At 44.4% G+C, this 27,342-nt stretch overlaps 1 protein-coding gene across 31 annotated transcripts in view; it reads right to left on the reverse strand.

Annotated features, from left to right (window-relative positions):
- The window catches only part of LOC100883133 (uncharacterized), a 219,695-nt gene that overhangs the window by 44,668 nt on the left and 147,685 nt on the right, over window positions 1–27,342 (reverse strand). For 2 of the 31 annotated variants that reach the window (XM_076538063.1, XM_012282860.2), the window contains exons 1-2: window positions 20,606–21,293; window positions 19,607–19,872 (exon numbers count right to left, since the gene is read on the reverse strand). The exons of 17 other annotated variants lie outside the window; for them this stretch is intronic. In XM_076538063.1, the coding sequence (XP_076394178.1) occupies window positions 19,607–19,872; window positions 20,606–20,898 (559 nt within the window). In that variant the 5' untranslated portion in view covers window positions 20,899–21,293. Of the gene's footprint in view, window positions 1–19,606; window positions 19,873–20,605; window positions 21,322–27,342 lie in introns of those variants that run through there. 12 more of the 31 variants (XM_076538062.1, XM_076538065.1, XM_076538088.1 and 9 more) reach the window with 10 other exon arrangements.

The raw sequence follows: 27,342 nt of genomic DNA on the forward strand, positions 1-27,342 counted from the left end.
TAACCTTCGTGAACTTCCCGACGCACATAAGTAGAACCTTTCTTTGCCCGGCAGAATGTTGCAGTCCCTGAACGAGCATCAGGGAAGCTCGAAAGCATAGTAAGACGGCCTGTCACGAGGCTCATGACATTTATCTATGCCGGGAGCATCGCGTGTCAGGTGCAAGCATCTGCAGTGATAAATGGTTCATCCCGCAAGAACAATAAGATGCCAGATGCGGCTCCTTTTTTTTAGAGCTCGTACATTGCCCGACCCAATTCGTTTATCGTACTTGCCAAACTGCAATCGAAAGAGATTCCGCGTGGAATGCGAATGCGATTGTCTTCGGATTATGCGCATTTCAATCGTCAGGGTGATCACGATGAAAGTTCGTTACGTGAACGAACTCTTTAACGGCAGTTTTTCCTAATTAACGGTTCACGGAAAGTGAACGTATGGCCGTGTTTTACGCCGGAGAGAAAGTTCGATAAGTAATACACATTTTCTCATTCAATTAAAATAGTCTGCATTCGAGTTCTTTTATAGTTGCAGGTCGATGACTCGCATTGACGCTTCCTCTATGTTATTAAAATTCGCACGGTCTTTTTATATCGCTCGGTTACTTTGAGCTCCGCTGCTGACAGTGAGTTATCGATTCAGGTACGGTCTGAACGTTTAAAGGGCGATTTCAACGCTTTCTGAATACCAGGGAAAGCTGTCGCCACGGCTGCCAGTGTGTAAATCGTTTTCAGGTTGTTACTAATTTATTCAATTAACGGACGTCTGAGAATCTGACTAAAATTATTTAGCGAACGCGTTAACCGTCGTACGCGCGCGTGAAACGCAATTACAGCCTAATTGAATGCACGTCAGTTTCGTGCTCTGATTCGGTTCCATCTTCTGACTATCCGCGTACCACGAGACAGAACGCATTGTCCTTCGAGGAGCGGCCAAGTAATTTCATTCCAAGTCCTACCTGTGGACATATGACCTACCGGCTTATTTGCATTGAAAATTTCAGCTGTCTAATCGCACGATCATTTACCACATTTGCATTTGCTTCCATAGAAGCGTAACTTTAATAATTGCTAGTAATTCAGGGAAATTAGACGAAATGGATTCCTGCGAAATTTGAGTATCTACTTAAAAGTTCAACAGACTAATCAAAAGGAAGGATCAAAAACTTGGCTACCACGAAAACGGCTACTCCCACGAAGAGAACACATATGACCTTTTTTGTAGGAAATTTTCCAAGCCTCAAATTGTATTATAACTATTTTTGTCGTAGAGTTGATAGATAACGAGTTTTGGACAAAACGAATTCATGCGAAATTTGAATATCTACTTAAAAGTTCAAAAGACTAATCAACAGTAAGGGTCAAAAACTTGGCTATCACGAAAACGGCTACTCCCACGAAGAGAACACATATGACCTTTTTTGTAGGAAATTTTCCAAGCTTCAAATTGTATAATAACTATTTTTGTCGTAGAGTTGATAGGTAACGAGTTTTGCGCAAAAGTACGGTTCGATAATTTTTCTGAACCGAAGGGGATTTTGACCGAAATCGCAAATTGTGCGCCACGGTATTTCGCGATGAAATGAAACGGATGAGAGAAGAGGGAAAAAAAAGGTGCGGCTGAAAACTATGCGCGTATCGTTGAATATTTGGAGACAAAGGCGGGCTTATTCGCAGCCGACGAATTCGGATTTTTCAAACGTATCAAAACGCTACGGGGTCCTTCCATTCGTTGCGTTCGGAATCGCGAACGCAAACACCTATTCAGCGCCGGATGAAACGGAAAAAAAGGCCGTGCGCATACATGCAGGTGTATACGTCCTAAATTCCAGCGCGAAGAAAACGAAAAATAGGAAGAGCATTCTTCGTGGCGGCGCGCGCGGTGCAATATTCACGGATTTGCCTTAAACGGGTTGAAAGTTCTCGAGGGCGCGAACGCGAACAAAGAAACAGAAATTCAAACGGGCGAAACGTGGTCGTCTGTGCCATTTACTCGTGAAAAGTGAGTCTGACGGGAATAGGAAGACAGAATAAAACGAACGCGAGAGAAAAAACGAAGCTGAAAGTTTTCATCGACCCGTGAATTAAACTGCAGGACCTTTCAGCTTTCCGATTATTCAAGAAGCTCTGTTTTCGTTTATTAATTTCGAGAGCGGCAATACGGCGAAATAAAACCCTCTTTTTGATCGTTTCACATTTGCCGAGAGAAAAGCGTTTTTTGTCGCTTTATGCGCTGAAACCGCGATACGAACTTTTTAGCCGCGTTTTAAAGCACTTTGTGAACGGTTGACACTTTCGCGCTAAAGAATCACGATTTTCTCGGAATACTTTGAGACTTATCGAAATTTCGACGAAGCGAACAGTTGATCTTAGTCGCGACGTATAAACTGAACAGTTAAAGGGTTAAAAGAAGATCAAACGAGATGACCATTCACAGAGGCGAGTTCCCTAAAGGAAGCTGGGATTACTCTCGATTTTCATTTACGGCCCAAAGCAGCTGCTCGTTTCCTTCTCAAAGGAGGTACTCGCAGAAGAAAAAGTAGACAGGCGATTCTCGATGAGACCGTCCATTACTTAGCTCCTGTTCCAAAGGTGACCCACCCTCTTTTCCCATCGCTTCTTCACCTTACCTCATTCTCCTTTTGCCGCAAGATTTCAATTGGCGAGACCCTACCCTAAGAGGGACCTCCTTTTTTCTTGCTACCTAAATGGGTCAGAACGGGCTGGATTGGGCTTGTTCGAGAATCAGGTCACTCGATTATATCGAAAAAGAAAGATGGAAAAATAATTCATTCTGATTCGACACAGAATTCAAATTAAGGATCTGTTGTCAAGATCTACGTGGTATATGCTTGAAAACGCATTGTTCGTCTCGTCGTGCAGACCCTTTGTGCCTGTAATTGCGAGGCCAATTGTTTCTGTCCTTTGTACGTGGCCTCCAAGACACGCGTGTGATCTCCGACTGCGGTAAATCAGAGCTTAATAGAGGGCGCGAAAGTGCGCTGTAATTTTACTGGTATGTCGTTTATGTTGGGAATTGAGAATAAGAATAATTAGTGCTGATTGTTGTCTCTGTGAAGTAGGTTTCTATGCATTTAGTTTGCAATACGTTAGATTTGCGGTGCAATAGATTTACGGTGTGTTGGATTTGCAGTGCGTCGGATTTGCATTGCGTTAGAATTGCGGTGCGTTAGAATCGCGTTGCGTTGGATTTGCGGTGCGTTAGAATCGCGGTACGCTAAATATTCAGTGCGTTAGAATCGCGATGCGTTGAATTTACAGTGCGTTAGAATCGCAATGCGTTAGATTTGCGGTGCGTTGGAATCGCGGTGCGCTAAATTTGCAGTGCGTTAGAATCGGGATGCGTTGGATTTGCAGTGCGTTAGAATTGCGGTACGCTAAATATTCAGTGCGTTAGAATCGCAATGCGTTAGATTTGCGGTGCGTTGGATTTGCGGTGCGTTGGAATCGCGGTGCGCTAAATTTGCAGTGCGTTAGAATCGGGATGCGTTGGATTTGCAGTGCGTTAGAATCGCGGTACGCTAAATATTCAGTGCGTTAGAATCGCAATGCGTTAGATTTGCGGTGCGTTGGATTTGCGGTGCGTTGGATTTGCGGTGCGTTGGATTTGCGGTGCGTTGGAATCGCGGTGCGCTAAATTTGCAGTGCGTTAGAATCGCGGTGCGTTGGATTTGCAGTGCGTTAGAATCACGGTGCGTTAGATTCGCGGTGCGTTGGAATTGCAGTGCGTTGGAATCGCGGTGCGTTGGATTTGCGGTGCGTTAGAATCGCGTTGCGTTGGATTTGCGGTACGTTAGATTCGCGGTGCGTTAGAATCACGGTGCGTTAGAATCACGGTGCGTTAAATTTGCAACGCATTATAAATTCGTCGTGCGTTGCATTTACAGTAACACCAGTTAAAATTGCAACTCAACAAATTCACCACTGATCTCCGCAAATTCAACCTAATTTAGCAAACTTCAAACAGCCACAATAAAAAGCATCTATCGAACATCGTAAAAAGTCTTCCATTTATCAGCAAATTAGATCCAATCATATTCACACGAATTCCCCGAGTTACTCCGGTAAATTGCATACCTCCTCGTGGCAGACTTTCTTTGGCCCCGTGTAATTTGCTCGCCTGGAACGATACTTCAACCCTGGTATCTCACAGACAGATCCCGCAAAAAGGTCGCCGATAAAAACGGGACGACAACGGGTAAAGAGTCGTGCAATAATTGCGCCACAATAAAACGAAGTACACAGACCATAAAGCTGATAAGTTTTCTTCTGACCTACAAATGGGGAGACGCTCCATCGAAGAAGCTCCCGAGGAGCAACGAACAATCGAACGAGTTGGCAGATTGCTCTCTGTTGGAACTCTGATCCATTGTGATCAAGGTCGTTTATCAAGCCCCGCCGTTCGAGGTGATCTGACTCGATGATAGGGAACAATCAGAAAATTTGTCGGGTCATTAGCATCGGCGGTGCCAGACGTCAGACGGTCTGCTGCGCCAGCCAAGTCTAACTATCGTTCCACCTGCTACCCGCGCCAGCTGATTAATGGTGTCGCCATGGATCGCACGTTTCAATGGCATTCCTATACGTCGGCAACCATCTGCAGGTGGAATTTTCTCCCCCAGGAAGGCTCATTAAAGTTGAAACGACAGCGATGATGCGGTGGACACTGTGACTGGGTGTGGACATCAATTATTCCAGGATAATAGGATCTGGGCTATTTATCTGGGGTAGTGGTTGGGCTATTTTTTATAACTGAGGATAGCTCGGATCTATTTGAGAAAAATGGGATTTACGTTTTATGGGTTTATAGTGGTGGAATAAATTGTGGATGTTGGTTAATGATAGGGTCTGTGGTTAATTCTAAACATTTAGTTCTGTACAACTTTGGATGAGTATTGTTGATGGAGTACTAATCCTAGAGAGTGCAGTACTGAGTCAGTAGGACCACAAAGCTCATCTTTTATCGATTCATATGTGCAAGAAGAGTTAATGCATAATACCAACAAAGTGATACCAACTATCATCATTGTCAAATTATAAAGTGAGATTCTTCTAATTCAGACATAAGATATTTCATACAGAATTATGAAATAACGTATTTGTCAATTTTTAGACATTTCACGTAAAGAGATAAATGTAAGATTTCAGCTATAAATGTAAAAAGAGTTACATTTTCAGATAAAGTGTAGTTGCACATCCGTTTCCACCGGAACCACCCATCGTTTTCCAAAGAGCACATTGTTTTTCACGGCGGCACAGTTTACAAGTTACCGATTACTGGAATAATGAGCCTAGATTTCCCACGTTCAGCGGAAATTGCTTCAGCTTCCTAAATTCCACTCCGTCTGCCAGTTTTTCTTATTTATGAGCGAAGCGCGAGGCGAAACGAGAATCTCCGTGGAACGAATTCCGCGAATCATACACCTCGAAGAATCCACTTCGCAGGAAACAAAGAAACGTTATCAGCCACCATGCAGCACGTACCTCTCGATTCCGTTCGATCGGTTCATGGCTACGTCACTGTCCCGCGTTTACCATGTCAAAAAAAGGATGAAGAGAGACAATATCACGTTGGAAGAACGTCTAAAGGGGCTAGTAAATATGCAGAGCACAGTATCCACGAAAATTCGTTAAAAGACCTCACAGACCGTACACGCAATCTACATATAAATTACGGCCAATCACAGGAGCAACGCGGCGCTTGTTCGAATCGGAATCTGAGGGACGGATCGTGCGATATTTTTTGGGATTTAACGCGTGGGGATTCTATGCATAGATATTTGATGGGTGGAGATCCAATGTGTAGGTATACAACGCGTGGGGATTCAACGCGTAGATATCCAACACGTAGATATCCAACGCGTAGGTATTCCACGCGTAGATATCCCACTCGCAGGTATTCCACGCGTAGGTATTCCACGCGTCGATATCCCACGCGTAGATATCCAACGCGTCGATATCCCACGCGTAGCTATTCCACGAGAAGCTATCCCATGCGTAGATATACCACGCGTAGATATCCAACGCGTAGATATCCCACGCGTTGATATCCCACGCGTAGCTATTCCACGCGTAGATATCCCACGCGTAGATATCCTACGCGTAGATATCCAACGCGTAGCTATTCCACGCGTAGATATCCCACGCGTAGATATCCAACGCGTCGATATCCCATGCGTAGCTATTCCACGCGTAGCTATCCCACGCGTAGATATCCCACGCGTAGATATCCAACGCGTCGATATCCCACACGTAGATATCCCACGCGTAGATATCCAACGTATAGCTATCCCACGCGTAGATATCCCACGCATAGCTATCCCACGCGTAGATATTCAACGTGCGGTTATCCAACGCGTACATATCCCACGCATAGATATCCCATGCGCGGACATCCAACACATAGCTATCCACCGCTACAAATTCAAGGGGCGTGTACAACCGCACCAGCAGTAGAAGTGGTGTTCACGTGTCAGACCAGCAGAGGTGTGGACACAGAAATCCGGCGAAAGTAAAAAAGATAAGAAGAAAACCATCAAGAAAAAAGTTAATGGACTCGTGTAGAGATCCACGCTAAAAAGACGGTATAACGCCTAGAAATGTGGAAAAGCAGTCCATCGTGAGAATCAACGAAACCTCGGGAAATTTCACTTAGCGAACGAGATTGAAGTACGAGTTCCATCGTAGAAAGGTTTTTGTTTGCAAAAGAGATATCTCTACTGGGAATTTCAGATTTTACAGACGCAGAATTTCATTACAAATTAACAGGTTGTCGCAAGGTGTTTGTTGAATTAAATTTGATGAAATATTTCATTTCTTAATTGATATTTTGTCTGCTAGTACAAACTAAATCGTCTTGAAGGCTTTATAGATAAATTTTGACCAGTTTAATGGTCCTAAGAAATAATCCTTTCGGTGAATTACTTGGTGCGGATCTCAAGAAACGATCGTTTAATAAATACTACTTAAAAACGTCGATCAACGTTTAAGAAGCTTAAAAGTTCGTAAATACGAAAGACTTCAAATTAAAAACTACGAACAAAAATTGTGTAACGAAACTTTCGGTATATCGTCACTTTCCTCGGAGAACGCAATCAATATCGATCCCGTTTCAAGATACTTGGATCCATTCTTACTCAACCGTTATTAAAACCGACCGCACAAGTGTCAGCCTCTTCTTGGGTATCAAGAAGATCCACTTTGAACGTAAGAGAGGCAAGAACGTCAAACTGACCAACCAGGTCCATGTTTCGAAGCGGTGTTCACACACGAACACGTGTACCGAACGCTTCGATGTGTACGTACGCGTGTGTCCATTCGTGTCCAGCGCTAAGAGCAAGAGCAAAGGATGCCGAGTTGCGGTCACAGTTACTATGCAAGAGAATTTCATTACAAGTCTCACACGAGCTACGTCCAAGAGCAATATCCCTTGCGAATCATTCGAACGGGCTCGGCCTGTTATTACTTTTCTCCTATCCTGACCCAAAATGCCGTGAATCTAATATCGATCCGCCTCGAAAGCTCGCAATTACACGAACCCTCTCAAAGGACATATGATTCCAAACGAGAATATTCGCTGGCGATGCTGTGTTTAGAGGATTAACCCTTCATTACTGCAAACGGAGTGTACACTACTGAAGAGTAGCACTACTAATTTAATAGAGAGGACACTCAGGAAGATGGATTAGAGAGAAACGTTTTTTGTGGGTCTTATAGTTAGGCAGTTAAAAATTTGAGGACATGGGAATTTAGGAAGTTTAAGTATTTGGGGATGTATTGAGTTAGATATTTAGAAAGTTGGGGTTTGACAAGTTTGAAATATTTGGGAATTTGGGGTTATGGAATTTGAGGGTTGGAGATTTCATGAAGTAGAATTTTTAATCTGACGATGTAACGGGGATATAACGCGTGGTGATACGGCGCGTGGTTATATAGAGCGTGGTAATCGAACGCGTGGAGATACAACGCGTAGGTATTCCACGCATTGGTATCCACCGCGTAGATATCCAACGCGCAGATATCCCATGCGTAGATATCCCACGCGTAGATATCTCACGCGTCCACATCCCACGCGTAGATATTCAACGCGCAGATATCCCATGCGTAGGTATCCCACGCGTAGATACCCAACGCGTAGATATCCAACGCAAAGTAATTCCACGCGTAGATATCCCATGCGTAGCATTCCAGCGCGTCGATATCCAACGCGTAGATATCTAACGCGTCGATACCCCACGCGTAGATACCCCACGCGTAGAAATTCCATACGTGGAAATCCAACGCGTAGAAATTCAACGCGTCGATATCCCACGCGTAGATATCTAACGCGTCGATATCCCACGCGTAGATACCCAACGCGTAGAAATTCCATGCGTGGAAATCCAATGCGTAGAAATCCCATGCGTGGAAATTCAACGCGTCGATATCCCACGCGTAGATATCTAACGCGTCGATACCCCACGCGTCGATATCCAACGCGTAGATATCTAACGCGTCGATATCCCACGCGTGGAAATCCAATGCGTAGAAATCCCATGCGTGGAAATTCAATGCGTCGATATCCCACGCGTAGATATCTAACGCGTCGATACCCCACGCGTCGATATCCAACGCGTAGATATCTAACGCGTCGATACCCCACGCGTCGATATCCAACGCGTAGATATCTAACGCGTCGATATCCCACGCGTGGAAATCCAATGCGTAGAAATCCCATGCGTGGAAATTCAATGCGTCGATATCCCACGCGTAGATATCTAACGCGTCGATACCCCACGCGTCGATATCCAACGCGTAGATATCTAACGCGTCGATATCCCACGCGTACAAATCCCATGCGTGGAAATCCAACGCGTCGATATCCCACGCGTAGATATCCAACGCGTGGATATCCAACGCGTCGATACCCAACGCGTAGATATCCAGCGCCTAACGATCCACCATATAAAAATCCTATACATCACTGATGCACGCCTCACACCTCGAACCATCGAAGCGTAAAATCGCGTAGTTTCTGGCTGGTTTCAGAAAGGGAACACAGAGCCTCAAACATCCTATTTCTCTCGTTTTCTCCTCAAGTAATTGCAGGCAGCCGGTTGATAGGGCGGTGTTTTGCCGCGAATCTTTTGTGAACGCGAACGAGCTGGTTTCCTCGGCGAAAATAATACCAAGTCGAGGAAGAAACGAGGACGAAATTAAGGCAAGCAAGCAAACTCTTTCGAAGCTGTGCTCGTTCATCTGGGTTAACGACCGCCTACGCTTCACGATGGACACTAGATTAAACACTAGGAAGATGCTGAACCTTTCTGGTAAAATCGGAGTAACGTATACTTAAATTAAACGTTTACTTGCCGATGTATGACCTTTGTACATACAATTGGATCTTGGTAATTAAAAATGACTGAGCAACTTTCTAATGGCTGATCACAGTGATCTAACGTTGCTACATGAGTCAGTAACTAAAGAAATCTTGACAAAGATACTGTCACTGTTTTTCTATTTTCATGATGCTCGTCGTGATGCAATTGTACGAATAATTTTGAAGATCACATTATTCTACTTAATTTGAAGGAAAATATTTTCACAATAGAATAAAAGATCTTGAAGTGATATTGTCCTTTAGTACATTACGTATGAGAGTGACCTTTGTTATCAGGACCTTCTGACTGAAAATCATTTAAATGGACACATATGAAGCGACCCTACACGACCAGAAAAGGTTAATTACAAGATGTTGCGCCATGAATCAAAAAATGCCAGAACAGTGCCACTCCGATTTTTAATGTACGAATAGCACAACGCTGCATGTTACATAAGTGATTGATAACACCAGGAAAGAAAAAATAAATGGTGTTCGGTAATTGTTATACGGAACACATTGCGCTGGCTCGCAATGATAGATAACCATCTACCGGCAGCCCGTGAGAGAATTTACGGGCAACGTTTCGCCTTAATTCCCTATCACGATTATTTCGTTACGTCAGAGGTATTTATCAAGTTTACGGGATCGCCACTTTTTCATCCCTCTTATTCAAGCGATACTTTCCGCTAGCTTCGTTATAAAAAGAGATCCCCGTACGGCCATTCAAAGGATCAGGCTAAATCCTCGCGAAAATGCGTTAATCTATGTACCCGTTAACTTTCCTAGTCACACCTTCACGCCCCGCTGCTCTGAACGTGTAATTTAATAACAGAACTGACTAACTCCTACAAACTACGTGCATTAACGAGTCACATATCACTTAGAATCAACAATAAACTCTAAGTGAACACACTGTAATTCTGAGTTGTAATCTTCTGTGTCCTTTTGTCACTATACATCAAGTTTCAGTACATTACTCTTAAATGTTACAAACTGAGATACATTTATGAGGATGTTTGACTATGTTTGCAGAGCCTGTTATTTTCCATCTTTAAACATTTAAGTGACACATCATGAATTGCTTTGGGTTCTTTTATGTCACGAATGTTGGTTTGTTTATGCACTTCAATTTTGGATACAGCTCTCAGCAACTATCCAGCCATGTATTAGCAATATTAACAAAGAGTTTGTACAGTAGGTTCCAAACTTCTAACCTACATATCAAACCGTTCAACCCTGTTTCCAGTAACTGTCCATTTCGCATTAGGATAACGAAGAGTCCGCCATTTTGAAACTTCGAAATTACTTCAAACTATGTCAAACTACTTCAAGCAGCGTCAAACTGCATCAAACGTCGTCAAACTACGTTAAATTTCAAAGTGAACGAAATTTTGCGATACTTTTGAATATAACTATCAAAGTGGAGTATACGCAACGGCCTGTAGATATTCCACGTGTAGGTATCCAACGCGTAGATATCCAACGCGTCGATTTCCAACGCATAGATATCCCACGCGTAGTAATTCCACGCGTAGTAATTCCATGCGTAGATATCCTACGCGTAGAAATCCCATGCGTGGAAATTCAACGCGTCGATATCCCACGCGTAGATATCTAACGCGTCGATACCCCACGCGTAAATACCCAACGCGTAGAAATTCCATGCGTGGAAATCCAACGCGTAGAAATTCAATGCGTGCAAATCCAACGCGTAGAAATCCCATGCGTGGAAATTCAACGCGTCGATATCCCACGCGTAGATATCTAACGCGTCGATATCCCACGCGTAGATACCCAACGCGTAGAAATCCAACGCGTCGATATCCCACGCGTAGAAATCCCATGCGTGGAAATTCAACGCGTCGATATCCCACGCGTAGATATCTAACGCGTCGATATCCCACGCGTAGATACCCAACGCGTAGAAATCCAACGCGTCGATATCCCACGCGTAAAAATTCCATGCGTGGAAATCCAACGCGTAGAAGTCCCATGCGTGGAAATTCAACGCGTCGATATCCCACGCGTAGATATCTAACGCGTCGATACCCCACGCGTAGATACCCAACGCGTAGAAATTCCATGCGTGGAAATCCAACGCGTAGAAATTCCATGCGTGCAAATCCAACGCGTAGAAATCCCATGCGTGGAAATTCAACGCGTCGATATCCCACGCGTAGATATCTAACGCGTCGATACCCAACGCGTCAATATCCAACGCGAAATTTTGTAATACTTCTGAACCTAACTTTCAAACTAGAGTATACACAACAGCCGGGACAGGCATGATGGACAGAGGCGTACTTCTTGCACAGTCTGTCGGTCAAGCAGAGAACAGGTCGTGACACATCTTTGATGTCTATTCCTTGGCTTTCGAATGCGTTTCACCGCGTCAGTCTCCTCGACGAGTACTCTCGTCAACGTCACGTAACTCGCTCCTAGGAAAGCGACGAGAGCGGGCAGAATGAGCGACATGGAAACGTTAGGCACGTCCCGAGCATCGAAATACGCACCCTCCGGATTTAATTAAAACACCAGGGAGAAGATGCGCCGGCGGAACTCCGACCAGATGGGGGTTTCTTGGTTGATCGATCTTCCGGAAGTAACGAGCGCGACTGGTCTTTTCTTTTTACGAACGGAATCGCAGGAGCTCGATGTCGACGGGAATCCAGCGATACGGAGGAAACGGTTTTAAAATGCAACGAGAGCGAACGCACGTTTTGCTTTCACGGAGAAATCGCGAAAGTTGCACAGTCAGCACGGAGTCACAGTTTTTTAAAATATTCGAGATTTATTGCGAGAGATTAGGAATTCCGGATCGATTTTTCGAAGGCGAAATGCTCTTTTTTCCGGCGAACCTAATTATTCGATGCGTTGACCCGAAATGTTTCGAGTAGAGCGAGAAAAATAGTGGAAACTCTCGCTGAAAGGTAGTGAAACGACTGTTGTAAACAAAAGAGCTTCCAGAGTTTCTAATTTTAAATTTCAAATCTACAGATCGTACATAACACTATCTACCGTTTCATAAAATTTATTAAACTTTGCAAGTCTTAAACTACAAAAAAGATATTTGACTCCTCGACAAAAAACATGGTACACATTGAACAAGATAAAATAAGTGAACGGTGAAAATAGTAAAGAATGAATGACACCGACAGGTTAACAATGATCCCCGCGAACAATGCAATAGCATTGTAAAAGCTTTAGCAATTCCAACGCGCAGAAAAAAAGAGGTAAATAAATAAAAGACGAGATGTTTATAGCTGTACGAGGCTGCAAAATCTGGGAGGGATTTCTGGGTCATCGATATATAAATGCCACTAATCAAAGGAAGGAAACTATTAACGAAATGCATCCGCCATCGATGATCGATCGCCAGCTACCGGGAAGAGAAGAAGCTCCGCGATTTGCTGTATACCATCTGTTCGCGTGTTCCGTGAGATATGTGCATTCATGCATCCATCCGCAATTAGCAATTACCACGATTCAGAACGGAAGGCAGCTGATTTTGATTAGTGACAGTTCTCAGACGCAACGCGTGCGAGGGAACGAGGATCCAATCGAGATACTGAATAGAGCGAGATGGGAATGGAATTATACCGAGGATATGAATATCACCTCTAAAGAAAGATGATCATATGTTTAGGTGGACTAGGAATGCTTCTACAAAATTATTTATTGCTGTGTTCATGTTTTTATATTGTCATATATGAGGTTTGAAAGATGGTGGACTCTATGTGAGTTCCACGTTTGAAAGTTGATTGTGGAATTATGAAATGATATCCACAAGTCAAAGGCATTCTTAAGTAGTCAAACCTTAGATACTTTGAACCTGATTCTTGAACTCTGCGTTCTTAGACCTGAATTGTTACCTTTCAACAATTGGAAATTATGAGACTGATAATGCCTCAAGCTATAGTAGCCCCAACCCCAATTCTTAGATGTGTATACTCTTGAATCCCCAAACACCTAAACGTCCAAGTTAAATAATCCAAATCCTCAGACGCTTATACACCCAGATCCAGCAAGTCTTCAATCTCCTAATTCCTAAACATCCAAATTATATATCCCCAAACTGCCAACATTGCAAATTCCATGATTGTCCACATCCTAAGCCCCAGAATTATCTCCAAACTCAACACCTTCAAATTGTCAAACTCTCCAACTTCCAGATCTCCAAATTCTGAAACTCCCCAGAGGTCTAAAAGATCTGTAGCCATTAGCCACAGAATGACTGGAGCACGTCTGATCGCAAGTACCAAAAATTCATTTACAGGCAGCGATTATCCAAAGAGGTAACCGCGCACGAGGACAAAATGTTCACCGGAAGATATCGTTACCGAATCAATGAGCGGGAAACTCATTTAGCCCGGGAATCCAGGCACGCGACCGCATTCACCGGCAACAATGAAGACATCAACGAGATATAAGTTTAATTGGTACTCTCGCCGGGCTTGCTCCAATTACCAGATGATGCTCCGTTCGTCTGCGGGGAAACGCGGAGTGTCCTAAAGCGGCGCGAATACAATGCCTTCTTCTACGTTTCGTTAAAAACCAAGGGAACACGAAGACAACGCCAACAATCGAGTCGTTTCGCGAAGAAGCCTCGCGAGGACTTGCCAAGAATCGACCACAGTCAGCAGTGGCGAAGAGTCTTTTAATTTGGCGGAATAGCGGACGAGCGTAAAAACGCGGAAGTACCTCGACGAAAACGTAAGAGATCTCCAACCGTGATTAGTTGGACCGAATGAATTTCCCGTGTAGCGTTGCTACTTCTCTTAGTTCGATGCTTCCTACCTGTTCACCGGGGTTTTCAGGCGACTTGGGCACGCAGTCGAATACTCACCTGCAACAGAAAAGGAGGAAAGAATAAATAAGTGGTAGAGTACATATAGCGTTATAATAATTTGACGAGTAAATCTGATTGTATTACAAAAATTTGCGAAAATAGTCCTGAAGACAGTCAGGAAGCTGTTTAGACAGCTGAATGCTTTTGGAGAAGTAGAGAGAGCTCTCCAGTGGTTCCAGACTGCAGCATAGTATCGAATACATCACTCGAAAAGGAGAGAATTTCAGAGCAGCAATATTTCAATCCGAACCCCTAAGATCCATAAGAAATCTCCTCGCGTCCCAGCTAACACTTTGATTCACTCGCCGATAAATATATCGAGTGCATTCCCAAAGTGGTCCAACAGCTCACGGGAATTGATATACGAACCACCGATCATTTTCAAGTGTCACAGACGGATAAACGGGTTGACTTCGTGACGGAGCTTCAGGACAGGTGACGAGAGCTTCATATGCAGTTCGGCCAAGTAAGAGGAAAAAAGGATGGCAAATCGCATATACGAAAGCAAAGCCTTGAAGCGGGTCTCGAGTGTTTCAAGTTGGCAAGCCGCGAGGCAGCTTCGGCACTTTTGCGGCTCGAGTGTCGCGGCAGCGGAAGAAAAGGTTTCCCTCTTCAGCGTGAACAACTTGCTCGTCTCGAAGAAGCCAGACCGAAGTCAGCGATTCCTATCGCCGACACACCGACTTATTGCTTTCCATTGCCAGGAGCATCCCTTACGATGACCCCTGGATCTGCCCTCTGACATCTGCTTCAATATTCTACAGTATACTCGAGATCGACACGTTTTCACATTATGTAACCTACGAGGTGCATTCGATACTGGGGCTAAACTGGTGGAAATATTACGACGTCTCGCATTTTTGAAGGGAAGTTTTAAAGTTTTTACATTTGGACATTGGGGTTTTGCAATTTTGAGGTTACAATTTTTGTGATTTGTTTTTTGATTAGCTGTATCAGCTACATCAAGGCGATTTTTGATAGGATCTTCTTCAAAGGTATGAAAACATGAGATCATCATATGTGCTATCATCATTGGTTGATGACACAGTTGTATAAATTACATCAAGATGATTTTTTATAGCATCGTATCTTTTTCATAGGTATGAAAACACAAGATCATCATACGTGTCATCATCATAGATCGATGACAGAGTTGTATCAACTACATCAAGGTGATTTTTGATAGAATCATATCTTTTACATAGGTACGAAAACACAAGACAGCGTATGTCATCATCATAGATTGACGACACTATATGTGGACATAATTTCCCTGTCAATCAAGGGAGAGCACCAAATGATTCAAACGGCAGCATGAAACGAGGCACACAAATAAAATTTGTCATCTTACAAAATGTTGCATAAAATCATCTTAAAGAATGTTCGAATAAAGTCATCTTACAGAATGTTTGAGTAAAATCATCTTACAGAATGTTTGAGTAAAATCATCTTACAAAATGTTTGAATAAAATCATCTTACAGAATGTTCGAATAAAATCATCTTACAGAATGTTCGAATAAAATCATCTTACAGAATGTTCGAATAAACTCATCTTACAGAATGTTCGAATAAAGTCATCTTACGGAATATTGCAACTACCCTCTTAAAAGCTGGAGGAAAATTTTATTCTTAGAACGACTCGAAAGGATATAAAATGAGAAGAGTATCGCGGATTACGTGTCAAGGATCTAATCTCGCTCGTCGTTCCCGATTAGGGCAATTAATATGGGATTACAGATGGTGGGTGCAATTAAAAACGGGTATCGATAGCGATGGGTATCGATCTCGACGCGTTTACCCGAGTAAAACGAACCTTCCGAAGGACACGGAAAACCGCGAGAAGAGAGCGCAAAGTGTCCTCAATCCTCCCGCAAACTCAGACGCGGTGCAGAAAAGCCCGTTCGGACGCGGGAATTTCACGGACCTACAAGCCCGCATTTTATCTTTTTCATTTTCCCTCTGCAACCTATTTCGAGAGAAGATAGTCGTGAAAGAGATTCACCGCGTTACGTAAACACAGCTCGACAGCGGGACAGGCAAACACACTTGCGCCAGTTCCACCGACGTAACCTTTTCCAGAAGAGGAGTTTCTCCGCACGTGTTGTAGCGAGCGGAGGATCAATCATATCCCCTGTCGAGTTCCCACGAAACTTGCTCTTCGAAATCCGTGAAAGGGATGAGCCGATACCTAACATCCTAACCATGGGATCTCGAATTCCATTGGTTACGAACTTCTGACGACGATCAACTGGCTATCGTGGTGGAAATTACTTGCCGACGATCGGAATCTCTTGTTCCAGACTGCAATTTTAATCGGGTATCAAGCACGTTCAAATAACCATGATCGTCCTCTTTTGTTGACCACGATTCGTTTCTGCATTTTGCACGTCATTCTCTGATTTTGATTTGCACTTCTTACGTGAATTGCACATTTCTTCAATAGAGTACACTTAACTTTGGAGAAAGCTAATGTGTCCTTCGTTGCATGACTTGATCAATCTTGAAGGAAAAGTCAGACATTCCTGAATGAAAACTAAGGTTCTATGTTAATAATTTATTTTCCTCATATAATTGTTTAGAACTTTGTGATGAAACATTTACAGTTAACATGTTCTGAACGTTACTTTTTATTTTTATCGTACTTTGAAGACAACCATATAGGACATATGGGTTGAACACCCTTGTTGAACATAACAAATGCAAGATCTCATTTCGTAAGCAATTACAGAACGATTTAATCGCATATCTTGGCGCATCATCGTCCATGATATTATTGATTTCCCTGGCCACGGTGTCGCTCGCCTCCACATAATCCTCGTCGAGATTACCGGCCAAAATCGATACGCAAACATCGAGTGTTAATAAAAAAATTGTCCGGCGACTGGAAATATCTTGAAGATGAGGACGTCTCAAAGGAAACTCATCGCTGTATGAACAGAGAGTTTTTCTTCGACCACGAAAGCGGAAACTACTCGTCGAAACGAGCCATCGGCGAAGAAGAAGTTGCATCTGGGAGAAAAACAGTGGTGGTGCAGAAACTTTGCGTTTCATTTGGTGGCTCGCGAATGGCCGAAAGTTGCCAAGTATTTTCTACAGAAAAATTGGGCCAAACAAGCATCGATGCTGCGGCGAAATTTTGCATCGCTCGATGAACGCTGAATTGTACCGGCCCAATTCCATTTCAATCCCCCTGATCGAATACGTATCAAAAATGATTTGTTTTCGTCGGGACGTACAAAATTATTTAATTTACGGAAGCGGATAATGAAAGATTTCGATGATTGGCTTCAGAAATAATTTTCAAACAAAGTAGTTTGAAGCAAAAATAATTTAGAAATCTAAAAATGTATAAATATATAAATCTTCAGATTTCGAAACTGCAGAACTAATTATTCCAGTGTTCAAACCAAGTGTCAACTCTGATAAAAAAATTCCCAAAACCTCGATAATTTTCCTGACTTCAATTCTTTTTCTGTTCCGCGAGTAAAAAAGAATTAAAAGTGTTAATATACAACGCTGAAACAAGCCATCAAATAAACTCAGTTATTTAGGATCGAAACACAGTGTAGCATGATAAAAGCATCCAATTGGACGACGCAAAGGATAGGCATAAATGTCAAAGCTTAAAGAAGTCTCGGTAATGGATTCATTCGTAAAACGCTTTGAGAGGTCGGCCAGTTTTCCCCAGTACTTTTGTGAAGCGAAATTCTTCGCCTTTACTTCCAGTGCCGGGGTAAATTCTCGGGGCGAGACTCGCTAAAGGAAAGCTCGATAAAAGGAAGGAAAGTCGTTGGAACTCTAACAAAGAAGGTGGTGGGTGCAGAACTTCCGAATCGCTCGGTGTCGCGGTAAATCGCAATGTTCTTTTGCAAACGAATTTCTCGCGAAAGTATCAGAGAACGTTTTAAAGTTGATAGAAGGTTAACTGTCTGCAATCCACACTCTACACGTTCGTTTGAGCACTCTTCCGTCAACCACTTTTTACTTTTTTGATAACTGAGGACCAGATATGTGCTATTCAATGGAGACGTTTGTTGTACATTTTTGTGAACAATAATAATAAAACGTTAATGTGGTCGCTTTGATCAAACTCTAAGGTCCTGAGAGTTTGATAAATGTTATCAAATTGTATCCAAACTTCAGAGCTGCTTATTCGACATGTAGCAGACTAATAAATAATTTAACAGAAAAATTATAATGTACTGTTTACAGTGTTTACCATCGAGGGTTTAACAAAACTTGAAAACATAGTAAGAAGGCTTACAAGCATAAGCTTTAGGGTCTGACGTCCTAAAAGCTTCCAAATCCCTGCAAGAGGTCCTGCGAGCCGAGAAAATCGCGTTAGGGAAATAAAAAGCCAAGTCAGAGTGTTTCGAGACGAAGAAGCCAGGGCAAACTCGCGAATACGTGTGTTCTCTGCAGTTGTTGCCCACTTTTTCGAGTACACGTTGCGGCACCCGACTCGAGAGCGTGCGGAGGAGGGCAAACAAAGCCCTGAGCTCGTAGGTGCTCAGAATTTTTTTGCGATCTTTTCTAACCGACGTTCGCTAATATTTGCACGTTCGTTTTGAACGGTGTTGCGGAGGAACGCATGCGCGACCCTCGTTAACTTTCCAGATTCTCTGGCCCGCGTGTCCGCAGCCCGCTAATTTGCCCGGATGGAACTGTTGCAGCCATCGGGTCTCGGGCAAACTTCGTTTTCTTCGTTAATTACGCTATCAGTAACGAATACGGGACCAACGAGTCATTCAATTTAATTACTTAGACGGTTACCGGCCACCATAACGCTCTTTGTAACCGGTTACTAAATTGTCGTGTACCATAATTACGGTATTCAATTTTGGTACCGAAACTGTATCAAATTTTCTTCACTCTTCCTTGCTGGTACAGCCACTATTAATTATATAGAAAGGGGCAAGTTTCATTGGAATTTTAGTAGTGATAGGTTAGAGTACATAGTAAGTACGAACAAGAATATGCATATTCCTTCAATAGCTCTAAACGAGTTTATATCAAGATTTTAATTACATAATGTTTCTGCAAAACATAAAACCTGTAATGTTACGATCCTGACACCAGCAGAAAGTAACAAAAATAATTCTATCTAGCTTCATTGGAATTTAAATAGTGATAGGTTAGAGTACATAGTAAGTACGAACAAGAATATGCATATTCCTTCAATAGCTCTAAACGAGTTTATATCAAGATTTTAATTACATAATGTTCCTGTAAAGTATAAAACTTGTAATGTTACGGTCCAGACACCAGCAGAAACTCAAAGAATTCTACTATCTAAAGCTCATCGAAGTTGATACCTGTTTCTTGATTTCTAATCGAAGTTTCAGCAACAACAAAGAAAGAATAGGAGAAAAAGATACCTTCGTCGCCAGAAGTTGAGGAGTTGTCCTCTGGTTCAGGCGACGATCCTGGTGACCCGGGGGACTGTCTACCGAGCCTCGAGTCTGGCCGGCCATACTCGAATCCTCCACTAGCTGATCCTCTGTTGTCTTCGTACTGTCGTCCCTTTTCTGGGGACACTGATCGTGCGTCCCTCGGGTCCGCCGGAAACGAGCCCCGTTTCCTCTCCCTTGCCTCGAGGCAGAACAATCTTTTGCCGAAATCGATGGACATCGTCGTACGTTTCCTGGGGATTCCGTGACGGGAATACGTTCACGATTCCGATCGACCAATATACGGCCAATTCGATCGTTAACGAACGACGAATTGGATAGGAAGTTATATTAGCAACGATCGATCTCCTGGCACGATGACTCCTCGCGGTTTACGCGCACGCTATTTCACTGGCGGAATATTCGTTTAAGGGAATTGCTGTTTTTAGATTTATGGGAGGTTAAGGTAGAATATTTGGGAAAATTAAGGGGTAGGACAGAAGGGTCTACGGAAAGGATTAAGAGGGTCAGAGAGGACTTAAAGGGTTAAGCATACTTTGGGCGATTAGACACTTTGAAGTTTAGGTGGAAATTTCAGAAGTTGAGAGATTTGAAATGCTAAATATTGGGCATTAAAATTTGGAAATTTGAAGTAATTAACACTTAGAAATTTATGGAGAATTCATATATGGAGATATGAAGATTTAGGTAGAAATCAAAAAATTCAGAAAAAAATTAATGACTACGTTTCCAAATTTAAAACAGCTCCTACACTTAAAATCCCAAATTTCTAAATCCTCAAGTTCCTCAAGTTCAAAAAAGGGAATGCAAGCAAATATCCCGGTATCTACCACTACAAAACACCGGAATAAAGTAACAAAAATAGTTGAAAATCGCAGTCTAATTAAAAGAAGGTAATAAAACGTCGAGATAGAAGTAAACGAGGGGTCATCGTCCATCGGATATTTCAGGGTGTCGTAAACGTACTCCCTGGAGTCGTTTGAGGGGGTTGGTGATTTTCTTCCAGTGAAGTCACGGAACTCCGTGCACGTCCCTGACGACGACGGTTGCGGTGATCTTCTTCCGCTGGTCCCTGGTTCTCTGGCCTCGTGGCAGGTGTCACGGACATTTGCCAGGTCAACGTTGGCAGTAGTCTTTGCTTCTTTGGCGGGAGATGGCGGCGGAGACGTTGGTGGCGATGGTGATGGACTTCCTGCACGACCAGAACTGTAGCACACGGCTGCCTTCCGCAAAGTCTCCCTGCACAGCTCGGAGAACATACTGCCTCCCCCATGGCCGGGGCCCTCGCGGACCACCTCCGATCTTCTTCTACGTTTCTTCGAACACGAAGCTCGATTCTTGAACTTGACACGAGTGCTTCTTCGACTGATTCACCATAAACCGATCATGGTTTTTTTCTAGCAATTCCGTGCACCCACACTCGCGATCACTACATCGTCACATCCGGTCTACAGCTAAGGATATTTCGTTAACTGGGACGGTAGAGAGTTGGACCATGGGTAGACGAAATTAATGGGAGGCAGTGTAAGTTGATAGGAATGAGGGTTGTAATTTGTTCGAAGTTTTGCAAGGTTGAAGTGTACTTTTGGAGATGAACGTAGGCAAGTCCTCAAGAGGTCAGATTTTTGAAATCCTTTGACCCATTGAACCCTGATATTTAAGAAGCTTAAAGAACCGCTGGAATAGCAGGGTAAAGACAAATATACTTAAACTCATACATATTCCAACCTAATAACCCCGACAGGCTTCCACACCTTAATCCACCGATTCAGACACCATAAAATCAGATAAAATTCCGGCAGAAATAACTTCATCGAAGTTTAGCTTTAACGAGAACCGAGGGTTAAAGCGTTAGCGTGCCCGAGGATATCGTTCGATAAAAACGCGCTCTGATTTACTCGGCTCACGCTACGAATTCCCCCATAACCGTGTACTCGGTTACAGATAACTGGAGCGTTTACGAGACAACCGGACAAGGGAGTCCGATCGAGTTCCTCGAGTTCCCATAAAACAAGGCGAAGCACGGACAAGGGTAACACCATATAACCGTACGGAAAACGGTGTTATTTAGCGAGGAGGGCCAGGAAACGTTAACGCGAGGCGTGGGACGTAATAAAAATGTCTGGCCGGTTGCCAGCTGTTTGAAAATTTACAGGCAACCCTCCGGCCATGACAGCCTTGACAACGCGAGCTATCGTGAGCCCCGAACAAAGCACGGGTCACCATATCGTGCCGCGGAAGTGCATCGGCTCGTTTGCATTATGCTGGAGCAATTTTAAACGAGCCACGCTATTAATTCCGTGTCCCGATGGAAATACTCTGCGCGTCGATGCGGCCCACGATTAACGAGACTGACTCCTTTTTTTCCTTTTCGCTGGTTTTGCTCAAACACACAAACGGGTCGAGCAGCGTTGATTTCGCCGGTGGTGACCGTATTTGGATTTCGTTCGCGTACGCTGTTGTTTAAATACGAACAAACTGAATCGATCTACCGGACTAGCGAGAGCAAATATGTGGACACTGCACGGGGAAAAAGCAACTGACGGTGAAAACGTATCGCTACAAAATCAGTAGGTCGTTGACAATTTAACGATCCATTTTCGGAATGCGAGTCTTTTTATGAGGTTGCGTTTTTCGGCGGGACCGAGAGTGCAATTCTGATTATTGGGGTGTTTGTGGTTCGTTGATCCTGGGGATTAATGCAACTAATGGGCCACTGCACAGGTGGACACTGACAGACATGGTACTGGTTCAGTGAGAATTGAATCGCGTGGAACTGAATTACGTGCAATTTGAATGGCGCTGAATTATACAGTTTGAATTACATTCAGCTTGAATCGCGTTAAATTGAATCATGAAATTTGAATTTCATAGAATTTCGAACTTGAATTGAATCTAATTGAATGACCTTGAATTCCACCGAGAATCACGCGGAAATGGCGCCAAATTCGAACCGCGTCAAATTGAATCAGAACTTGAATGCTGAGTTTCGATTACGGCAAACTTGAATGGCAATAAATCTCAATTTCATCGAACCGAATGTCACCACGTTGAATCGAACGAAGTCAAACTGAATCATACTCGCATGCTCTTCCCGTGTTATGTCATAATTAAAACCACCATTGACCCAGGCGGCATTCAACATGTTAATGCATTCAGCACCCCATCAAAGGGTCGGAAGCACAAGACTCCGTCGCGAATGCAATAAAATTTCATCGCGTCATAATTAATCCAGAAACGTACTACCCACGCGGATGCCTGGGAAATGATACTTCATCGTAGCACTGATCGAATCGCAAGAATTATGGACCAATGGGAATACCGTCACGGAACCGTTAAATCGCAGCTGCGACACGTTACGGTAATCGAAGCCGTTATGTGTTGGCCGATAATTGTCCACACGCAGATGGGTGTCTCTGTCCGGACGCCGCTTGCCTGGAAATTCTCGAGACAATTGTCGATTTAATCCGTTCCATCGATGCGTCAGACAATGCACGCGTTTCCGATCGCCTGTTTTCGAGCCTCTCGAAGTCCACGATACGTTTGAGAGCGTTCTCGAAAACTGTATCGCGAAATCGCTCTCGAAACGAGCGAAGCTTCACGCCAGCTAGGCGTTCTCGTTTTCGAATCAATCTGGATTAATTATGGCCGCGAGTGCTGTTGCACGCCACCGGAACTATATCAACAACGCGACGATAACCGGGAAAAACGTTTCGATAGTCCCGTTCCGTTAGTGTCCGGGTAATTTTCGAGCACGCGTGAAACGATCATCGGATTATCGAGCTTTGACGTGGCCGCGTTAACGAGGATAACGATGGTTTTGGATCGGTTCGAGCCTGGCTCTTCTCCACCGAATTGCGGAGGATGGTTGACCTTCGTGACCTAATGGAAATCCCCAATTTCGGTGAATTGTAACCGGTGGTACGACAGAAGTACCGTTGCCAACCGCTGCGACTGCCCCGAGATGATATACGCGATTCGATGTACCATTAGACCGCATGGATCCTGAATTTCGTAGCGGACTAATGAGAAACTTGTCTTCGGTTCCCTTTACGTGCTACGGGCTAATGGCAGCCACCGTGACACGTGGAGGAAACACGGGAACGGTCGATATCGAACGAGGAACTGTTCCCAACATAGTTGGTTTTGACACTTTGATGTGGATTCTACAACTCTCTGAACAAGGACGTGTAAAACGCGTCAGGAATCAAACGCAAATTTATATCAAACTAAAATGCTGTCAATTTTATCCATCATCGATAAACTGACTAATAACTCATCATCAAAGAGATTCCTAGAAACACACTCGTGACTTATTGTTACAAGAACTAAGTGACGGAAATTGAATAAGAAATAAAGAACGTCATCTACATACGACTAGAAGGCAATTCACGCGTTCGTCTAAAAACAGACTCATCGAGTAGTCGGCCTTGCAAGCCGGCGAATCGTCGAGCTTCCGTCAGCTTTAGAAATGGACCACAATGGCACCGTTCTTCTGACGTCTGACGCGCATGGAGACATTCATGGAACACGCGTAATTCATCGCTTCATCTCCAACCGGTCGAGTTATTCCTTTTTTTTCGCCCACAACGCATCTATCTGACAGTGGACGTTAACGAATATCGCGGTTTCGCAGCCATGTCGATTCGAGCAACCAATTAAAGAAACAATGGGAGGCCAGAAAGATACATGGACGGGCCAAGTTTCGCGGTTAAACCAATTTGGGTGCACGTGAAACGGGACGAGTTTCAGGTGAAAAAGGACGAAACGCCATCCCGCAAATACAAGCTAATTTAGTACCTCGTATTATTTAGCAGCGTGAGAACGGTTGGTAGCCGCCTAATACCGGTGCTTAGGGCACGATGCACGTAAGGATATATCATCCTGTCTCGGGATGGGGACGTGTAATTTGTCCGAGTATTAATTACGTTGATTGTATGCTGCTCGAAAGAAATTTAATGCGATAATAGACGGGGATGATGCAAGAGTTTCATTAAAATAGATATCAGTAACCATATACGTGAGCAGAAAATTATTCCATATTTTCGGATTATTTTTGTAGAAAGAATCCAGCTGTGCACGATTGTACTATCTGTACACCTACGATACCGTTGCTCTGAAACGCACGGAATGATAAATGGCAGAAGCTACGGAACTCGTCGCTAGGAGACGGTATCTCCTCAAGGAGAAAGTACAAGAATCGAGTAAAAATTGTCTCGAGGTATACCACCCTTACGTAAGATTACCCAGACCCTTCAAGTAACTTCGAAGCAAGCGGTATCAGCCACCATCCACCCACGTGATCGAAATCTCATCTTCGAACTATTGCGTCGCACGTAATCCCTAACGTATCCCAACGTCGCGACGCTTCTGATCGAAACATCAAAGAAAAGCCAGCATTAATGCCGCAGGATTGTGCAAAAAGCAGCGTCGACACACTGGATCTCTATTTCCACGCACTTTTCGCAGATCACCATGGGGGATAAATAAAACATCCACGAACACGAGGATGGCTGACTGAAATCACGGAAACGAGACTGACTCTCCTTGAACGGATGCGAAATACCGTAGGATAAAGGAAGTCGTGGAGGAGAAACAAGGATGAGAACAAAGGGCGCTTAGGAGGAAGCGCACCTGGTCGACGTCGCGGCAGGACAGAAAGCGCGTCGTCCTCGTGGCGACGCGGCACGTCATCCCGGCCAGCGGGCGGACAAACTCGAGCATAGAGAGAGGGTGAACACGCACGGGTCGTATCACCTGTACACCGCACGGTCTTCAGGCGAGAACTGAGCCCGCGAGGGAGGGGAACGAGGCTGCTAGAGAAAGAGAGGGAAGAAACACGGGCACGTAGAAAGAGACGGCGCGTCGCGTCGGAGCAACCCCTATCTGACGGTGTGCCGTGGGTGGTGGAGACCGACAGCTTCTGGAGGGGGATGCACGGAGTCCAACGGCGAAGCCCAATGCGAGCTGCGCGGTTAGTACGCGTGCAGCAGTCGTAGAGGGTGGGAACTAGAGAGATGCGGTGGAAGGTCGACGGAGTAGAAGGGAGCCACTGTGCTCTGTTGACGGTGAACGTCACCCCTCTGCATGCTCTTGCCCTCCTCAAACCTCCTACACACATTCTCTCGCTAGTAGACTACCGAGTGCCGTCAACGACATTTCTTTCGCTGGATCCTTTGGTAAGGGCCTGCGAGGGACCCTTCGGAGGGTCTTAAGGACGCGTTTACATTAGGCAAGTAGCACGGCACTAGAAGAGCAAGTCGGATGAGTAACTTGGGACGGAGAAAAATTGCAAAACCCACCAGATCTAAGTTATCTTTAGCCACATCGAAACATACTTGCTTAGTGTAAGAACATCTTTGAACCTACTTTGAAACATTTTGACACACCTGCTGTAAGCCCTTTGAATCTACTAAACAAAGGACCAGATAGGTGACTAGCCTGACGAGATATCAGGACTTGTTATTACATCTAGGAAGCAGAAAGGCAGTCTACAAGGCTCAGTAGTATACCTCTCTGACTGACTTGCCAGATGTAAACGAGTCTGTGGATTGCATTTAAACTAGACCATTTATCTAGTTTAAAGTCGGACAAGTAGTCAAGCAACCCAGGAGATAAGCTTGCAAGACCCAACAGGATACCCAATTGTCTCAGTTACTTGTCTGAGCAGCGACCACTTCCTGGTCCCACTTGCCTACTGTAAACGTCTTTAGGATCTACTTAGGCTACAGAAGTATCGAAGTACAGGAGTGACGAATACATCCTGTGAGACCCATGTTTTGAATATAGTAGGCATCTGTGTATCAGGTTTATGCAGCTTGTCCACCAGACTAAGCCGTTACATCAAGTACCAAACCGGCCCAGGGATAATTACTTGGGGCTGATCACTTGGTGGTGTTACTTGTATAAACGCGTGTTTATGGACCGGTTGAACGGCGCGTTTAAGGGTGTATGCTTTGTAGTCGAGTAGCGAGAGTATCACCCGATATTTTCGGTAGCGGTGGCGCTGCTGTTGCATCGATCAGCCGTGCGCCACCACCTCCGACACTCCCGAAATGGTCAACCCTCCGCCTCCGGTTACTCCTTCTCTCTGTGTGCAGCCTGTGGCCGCGCCACCTTCGCGTGTAGCTGCGCGCACCGGCTAATTCCGTCTCGTTGATCTTAGTCCTCCCAGCTGACCCGTCTTCCTTCTCTCTCGCTTCCATTCGGTTCCTTTCCATCTTCTTCGTTACCTCTCGCGAACTCTATCACCGGTCTCGTAACGCTGATTTATTACCCTTCTGTGCTCCGACGTTGTTTGTTTGACCTCTATCCCACCCCCTCCAGCGCACTCTAAACGTGCCGCATCGCGGTTACACAGCCCGAGCCGGATGTTTTTGTATCGCGGGGGTGGTCCTCGCGCCGGTGACCTTGAGCGGCCGAGCAGACGATCAGCGGAAGAGGAATATCTCTTGGCTCGATGATCGCTGATCGAACCCTCCTCTCTGGTCGATCTCGCTTTCGAGCAACACTCGAGGTGAGTAGGGTGACCTTGGCGGGAAGAGACACGAGCAGGGAATTTGGAAGGGTCGTGCGAACCTTCCCACCTTGAAGAGGAAAGAGGGCCGGTTTCACGCAATGGTCTTTCCATGCGACCGTCTCCCACGACGAAGTTCTCGAGGATCGATAACCTTGAAGACATGGAATCCGCTCTGAGTCTTCTG

The sequence above is a fragment of the Megachile rotundata genome, chromosome 12, assembly GCF_050947335.1.
Source record: "Megachile rotundata isolate GNS110a chromosome 12, iyMegRotu1, whole genome shotgun sequence".
In the NCBI taxonomy this organism is placed as follows: Eukaryota; Metazoa; Arthropoda; class Insecta; order Hymenoptera; family Megachilidae; genus Megachile; species Megachile rotundata.